At 38.1% G+C, this 6,572-nt stretch overlaps 1 protein-coding gene across 1 annotated transcript; it reads left to right on the top strand.

Annotated features, from left to right (window-relative positions):
- Nucleotides 1-785: 785 nt before the first annotated feature.
- Nucleotides 786-6,237, top strand: OXSM (3-oxoacyl-ACP synthase, mitochondrial). Its single transcript, XM_077129974.1, has 3 exons — nt 786-862; nt 1,681-2,694; nt 5,796-6,237. The coding sequence occupies exons 2-3, from the start codon at nt 1,712-1,714 to the stop codon at nt 6,196-6,198; spliced, it is 1,386 nt and encodes a 461-aa protein (XP_076986089.1). The 5' UTR covers nt 786-862; nt 1,681-1,711; the 3' UTR covers nt 6,199-6,237.
- The last annotated feature ends 335 nt before the right edge of the window (nt 6,238-6,572 follow it).

Here is a 6,572-nt window from a genome sequence, read left to right as displayed (position 1 = left end):
CTGTGGTTAGTCTTTAAATAAGAAAAAAGCCACAAAATAAAATCCAAATCTGGTACAGCACATGACAAAAGGTCAATAATTACCACTTTTCTGACTTATTGCTTTATAATATATTCATGTTATAGCATCCCGTTAGATTCCCAGCCAGTTATGAGTAAATAGTTATTCCATTTTTCAGACACGTTTGAAATAAGAGTCTTCATTCTTTATTCTTGTCTCCGTTCTTGCCAGACATGGGGTATAATAAATAGTTGGAGCACTGCCCCAAATCTGAGAACAATTTTTAAAAATTGTAAACAACTTTGTTATTACAAGCAGTAAATATCTACCATAGTATCAACATCTTCCCACATTTAATATTAAACTTACTTTTAATGTCCGTATAACATTTGGATGTACCATAAAATACACAACCAGCTTCCTGATGTTGGTCATTTTGGTTTAGTCGTTTATTCACTATTATAAATAATTTTAGGTGGTACATTCTGGAAGCTATAGTAATTTCCTTAATTCTTTCCTAGAATTCCAGCAGAATAGTAGGATTCTCTCCCCCAGCATGGGAAAATCCCCCCACAATCCCTTTTGGTTTTGCATGGCAATGCTGCACACCCTTTAATATCTGCAAATCACTGAGGTTCCAAGAGCAGCAGTTTTGCTAGGGCAACACCAAGCCGGCTGCCTGCCTGGGCCTGTCCTCTAAGGAGATAACGCCGACGAAGGACGACTGCCGAAGCCAGCGAGGACGTGGCCCGTGAATACAAGCGCGCATGTGCGTGCGTGCGTGCGTGCGTGCGTGCGTGCGCGTGAGCGTCCTCGCTGGGGAGGGCGGCTGCGTGATCGGCGCGAGTGTTGGTGCATGCAGGTATCGCGGTTCGCGGTCTTCCTACGACCGCCCCTCAGCTTCTAAATCGGGTCGGGGTTATTTCGTGGTAGGGAAGTTAGAGGTCCCGGAATGGGTTTCATTTTCTCTCACGGCGCCTCCATTGTGGTGGTGCTGGGGATGCTGTGCAGGAAATGGCCACGCCCCCTCCTTCCCGGCCCTGGCCTTCGCGTTCTGTTGGAGAAATCTAGTTCTAAATTCTCCTTTCCAACGGATGACCCAATTGGAGAAGGTTAGAGGAGTGGAAAGACCCGCCACTCCCACCCCTAACCCCAGTCTCAACCCTAGTCACAGAGTCAATTTTGAATTTAGCTTTTACGACGATCGGTCTCGGGCTTTTGGTCCTGGGAGGCCTGTGGGAAAGGCTGGTTAGCTCTGCCTGTCGTTGATCAGTAAAGTCCGTTTGTTCCACCTCCAAGAATACTCACTGAAATGTTTTCTGTGCCACCCACAGGAGATTTGATTTTTAGAATAAGGCCTCAGTAATACCTGGAAAAGTATTACTTCCCGAAGTCAGTATCTAGCTGGGATTGCCTTTATATTTTTCATTGCATAATTCTCTTTTGATGAAGTGAATGAATCATTAATTTACTTTTTGGAGAATGTCTGATAATTCTTACAGTCTGAAAAAGGAGTTAAATCCAAACCGTTTGATGACAAAGTAAATGAAAATTGCATATATTCCCTGTGCTAATTAGCAGCCCGCACCAAGCATCTAAAAGAAAACCTGTATGATGTTGTTTAGGCTTTTAAACTATTTAAACAGCCGTACCTCCCGGGTGTATTGTGGTCTGTTACAGGAATGTGTATCTGATCATCTGAATTTCAACTATGTTGTCATACTGCTTGCAAAATTTCCTAAAAATTTCAAGCCCTCATCGTCTATATTCAAGATTATGTCAGTGCCCAAAAAGAGGGAAAAGGAGATTTTTCGGAACTGTGTCAACATCCACATCACATAGGCGAGTTGTCATTACAGGTATTGGCTTAGTGACTCCTCTTGGTGTTGGAACTCAACTAGTATGGGATCGTCTTATCTGTGGAGAAAGTGGAATTGTTTCACTGGTTGGTGAAGAGTATAAAAGTGTCCCTTGCAGTGTTGCTGCTTATGTGCCAAGAGGTTGTAATGAAGGTCAGTTCAATGAACAAAACTTTGTGTCCAAATCAGAGATCAAGTCCATGTCTTCTCCCACCATCATGGCCATTGGGGCTGCGGAGCTAGCCCTGAAAGATTCCGGCTGGTGTCCTCAGTCAGAAGCTGATCAAGTGGCTACTGGTGTGGCAATTGGCATGGGAATGGTTCCCCTTGAAGTTATTTCTGAAACTGCGCTGGTGTTTCAGACAAAAGGCTACAGTAAAGTCAATCCATTCTTTATCCCTAAGATTCTGGTCAATATGGCAGCAGGTCAGGTCAGCATTCGATATAAACTCAAGGGACCCAATCATGCAGTATCCACAGCCTGTACCACAGGAGCTCATGCAGTAGGAGACTCTTTTAGATTCATAGCCCATGGTGATGCTGATGTGATGGTGGCTGGAGGTACAGATTCTTGCATTAGCCCTTTATCTCTTGCCGGATTTTCCAGAGCGCGGGCCCTGAGCACGAACTCAGATCCTAAGTTGGCTTGTAGACCGTTTCATCCAGAGAGAGATGGCTTTGTAATGGGAGAAGGTGCAGCTGTGCTTGTGCTGGAAGAACATGAACATGCTTTTAAAAGAGGGGCCCGGATATATGCAGAAATTCTGGGCTATGGACTATCAGGTGATGCTGGTCACATAACCGCCCCGGATTCTGAAGGAGCAGGTGCCTTGAGGTAAAGATTGTGTGGTTGTTTCATTCAAAATATTTCTCCAAGTAAGACAATTTATTAGGGTCCCAAATTAGGACAAATTATAGTATCTGGCCTTCCTGGTCTACAGTATCTGTTGTTTTTATGCTTTAGACTAAATAACGTGTTTTGTTTTTGTTTTATGTAGTCTTCCACCTTTTTCGTACTGTACTTCAAGTAATTCCCATAGCATAAAAGATACTATAAAAAGATAATATTCCATAATATCCCATCAGGGGAATGTTTTTTTAAAAAGTGTATCATTACTCCTCTGTCACTGTGGATTTATATTTCTTTGCATTTTGGCATAAATAAGTGTATGACAAACATTGAATGGATTTGAATCTTGGTCCTGATCTCTAATTATTATCTAGGATATTTTCCAAGACGTTGAATTACAGATCAAAGATTTTGAAGGTTTTTAAAGGCTCTTCATGTCAACATGCTTTTTCTGCAATATACGTCTGCAATATACCCATGCATTTCTCAACATCGTGTCCTAAGTATTGAGGATGGATACTTAAAAATCTTTGCTCATTTACTATATAAAAATCACATTTTGTTTTAATTTAGATTCTTTTTATTAAATGTCAACTTTTCTTATTAAGTCTTCTTTATTTCCCTTATTTAGTCTGTGAACTGTTACTTCCCAACAAAGTGTGTTTTAATTCTTTGCTTTGACATGTTTGAAATATTTTATAGCATTTGAATATTCTTACAAAAACTGGGTTTTAGTCAGGTCGAATAAAATTGTAAAGAAGGTCATGTGTGTTTCTGCCATTTTCCTGTCTCCATTTGTTCTTAATTGTCAGTGCTCCTTGCCATAATCCTCCTCTTTGGCTCTTCACCAGACTTGGATATTAAAGTTACCCCTTTGTTCTAGATGTGTTTGTTCTTGTCCCCTTTCCAACAGAGCTTTTCTTTTTCTAAATCAGCTCTTCTCAACGTTTAAGGTGCATACAGTTCACCAAGGGACCTTATCAAAATGCAGATTATGACTCTGTAAGGCTAGGGTGGCACCTGAGAGTGTCTGTCTCTAACAGGCTTCACAGTGATGTTGCTGCTGCTGCTGCTGATAATGACCTAAGGACTTTGAGAAGCAAGTTACTATTGTTGTAAAAGAGATAAGTAGTGAATTGAGTTAAAAAAAAAAATCCCTGATACTATATTAGCTAGCTAAAAGTCTAGCCCTCTCAGATTATGTTATGTTATTAGGTCATATTATGTTTTAACCAGTTAAATTAGCCAGGAGTTGGGAAACTTTTTATGTAAAGGGACAAATATTAAATATTTTCCGTTTCCTGAGATTCTGCCACAGCTATTCAGCTCTGATATTGTAGTGCAAAAAGCAGCTATAGATAGTATGTAAATGAATGGGCCTAACTGTGTTCTGGTGAAGGTATTTACAAAAACAGGTATGGCCCAGTTTACCAACCTCTTAATTACACTTATGAGTTTCAGTAAGTAGTTACCAGTGCTAGAAATGTCAAGAATAACAACCAAAGAAATGAAGAAATAATTATATTTAGGGGAACCTTTTCAGCACGCTAGCTCCCTCTTACAAAATATATTCAGCGTGGAGATTATGGACTAAAAAAGCAGGTGTTAACATCGGTAGGATTTTCAGAGGTTTCCAGAGAAAATTTTGGTTTGGGATTTTTTTTTTTTTTTTGGTGGCTTGGCTTTGTACTTCTTTATTTAGAGTTCTTATAGCTGCAATAAAGATTTTGAAAGGTCTATTTGAAACACTGAAATAGCAGTGCAGAAGCTTTTAGATTATTGAGAAATATGGCAAGTTTCACATTTAAATGTGAAAGAAAGAATTAAGATGTAGTTATAAATTTCTTTCCGCATTTTAAATCACTATCCTACCCCATTCTAGGGTGGAGTCAATATGGGTTTTTTTTCCCCTTGGAATAAAAGTCAGTTCAAATAAATGGAAATATATCTGATTAGAGATTATAAAACCTATATTGTTGTGTGTTTATTTTATGATGATGAATTAGTCCAAAATGTTGGGTATGACATTACTCCCATGCAGAGGCATTCTAACCCACATGGTAATCCAACATGGGGTTCTGTTACTAGAGCAAAGTGTTCTTTTTGTCCAATGTACTCGGATACCTATGTTTCTTTCACATAACCTACATAGATAAAGATTTCCCCATTAAAATTAAACTTAATTCTTTCAGCCAGATACTGCAGATTGCCACAGTATGCCAAGTCCTAAACAATAGTATTCCTGAAAATCCTATAGAATACCCTGGACTTTATCTAAGACCATGAAAGTTTTACCTTTTATTTTTTCACAAACTTGAAACCTTCAGATGGCTGCTATGCCAGATAAGCCCTGAAACCCAGAGATATCTGTCTCTCCAAGAACATCAACCAGTTTCCTTCCTCTACCCCATAATGTCAACACACTTTTTCAGCATGAAGAAGTTAGAATGGTCATTGCTTAGATATCCCTGAAGATTTGAGAGAATGAGCAAATGAGAGGGAGGGGTTGTAACTGAGAAGTTAGGATTTAACAAATGATTATGACTACTGACTGATAATTATACAGATATTTCTTTATAGTTTCTAGTATATTAGAATAACCAGAAGAAGGAAATACCTGAAATTGTTGAACTGTAATCCAGTAGCCTTAATCTTTCATAAAGATTGTGTAGCTACATAGCTTTCAACTATATGATTTACCTTGTGACTGACACCCTCTTTATCCAGTATATGGGTAGATGAGTAATAAAAACATGCGTGAAAGTAATAATAATAATAGGCTGGGAATATGGGGTAAAAGAAGAAACACTGTGTAAATTTTGGACAATAGTTAATAGTATTACTTTAGTAATCTTTCATGAATTGTAACAAACGTAATTACTGTAAAAGAACAATTACAAAAAAAAAATGCTGTCATCAGTTCTAACAAATTTTCCTCACCAGTGCATGTGTTGGTGGTGGGAATGTGTTTGGGAATTCTGCATTTTGTATATGACTGTGTTGTGAACCCCAAGCTTCTCTAATAAAAATTACAAAAATATTAAACTTAATTCTAATAAATTAAGTAATTTTTCTTATTTTATTAGATGTATGGTTGCTGCTATAAAAGATGCAGGCGTTCAACATGAAGAGATAACCTATGTCAATGCACATGCTACTTCTACACCTTTGGGAGATGCTGCTGAAAACAAAGCTATCAAACATCTTTTCAAAGACCATGCATATACCCTTGCAGTTTCTTCAACTAAAGGTGCCACGGGACATCTGTTGGGAGCTTCAGGGGCAGTTGAAGCAGCTTTTACTGCTCTGGCTTGTTATTATCGAAAACTACCACCTACTTTAAATCTGGATTGTACAGAACCAGAATTTGATCTCAATTATGTTCCACTAAAGGCACAGGAATGGAAATCTGAGAAAAGATGCATTGGACTCACCAATTCCTTTGGTTTTGGTGGTACTAATGCAACACTTTGTATTGCTGGTGTGTAGGACAACTCATTTATAATTAAACATTGGTTTTGTTGTTAATTTTTTTTTATTTAAGAAAACAAACAATACACTTAGAACCACCAACAATGGATATCTTAGTTAGCTTAACCATAGGTATATTAAACATTGATTTTTAAAATGATATGAACAAAATATATTAGTTAAAAAATTTTTTTTAATTATGTGTTTATATAAATGCGTATATATCAACACTTAATATCCAGATACCTTTTATTTGTGTTAGTCTTTCTTAACCTTGCACTATTGATATTTTGAGCCAGATAATTCTTTTTCGGAGGAGTGGGGCTCCCTGTGGAGGATAGATGTTTTGTAGTATACCTGGCCTCTCTCCACTAGATTCTAGTAACTCACCC

Source organism: Tamandua tetradactyla, chromosome 15, assembly GCF_023851605.1.
Source record: "Tamandua tetradactyla isolate mTamTet1 chromosome 15, mTamTet1.pri, whole genome shotgun sequence".
Classification (NCBI taxonomy): Eukaryota; Metazoa; Chordata; class Mammalia; order Pilosa; family Myrmecophagidae; genus Tamandua; species Tamandua tetradactyla.
Note: the sequence above shows the minus strand (reverse complement) of the source record. Positions and strands in the feature narration are given on the sequence as shown.

Coding starts and splice junctions, on each gene's coding strand:
- OXSM (XM_077129974.1), top strand. CDS start 1,712: ATGTTGTCATACTGCTTGCAAAATTTCCTAAAAATTTCAAGCCCTCAT. Junction 2,695..5,795: donor GAAGGAGCAGGTGCCTTGAG/GTAAAGATTGTG, acceptor TTATTTTATTAG/ATGTATGGTTGCTGCTATAA.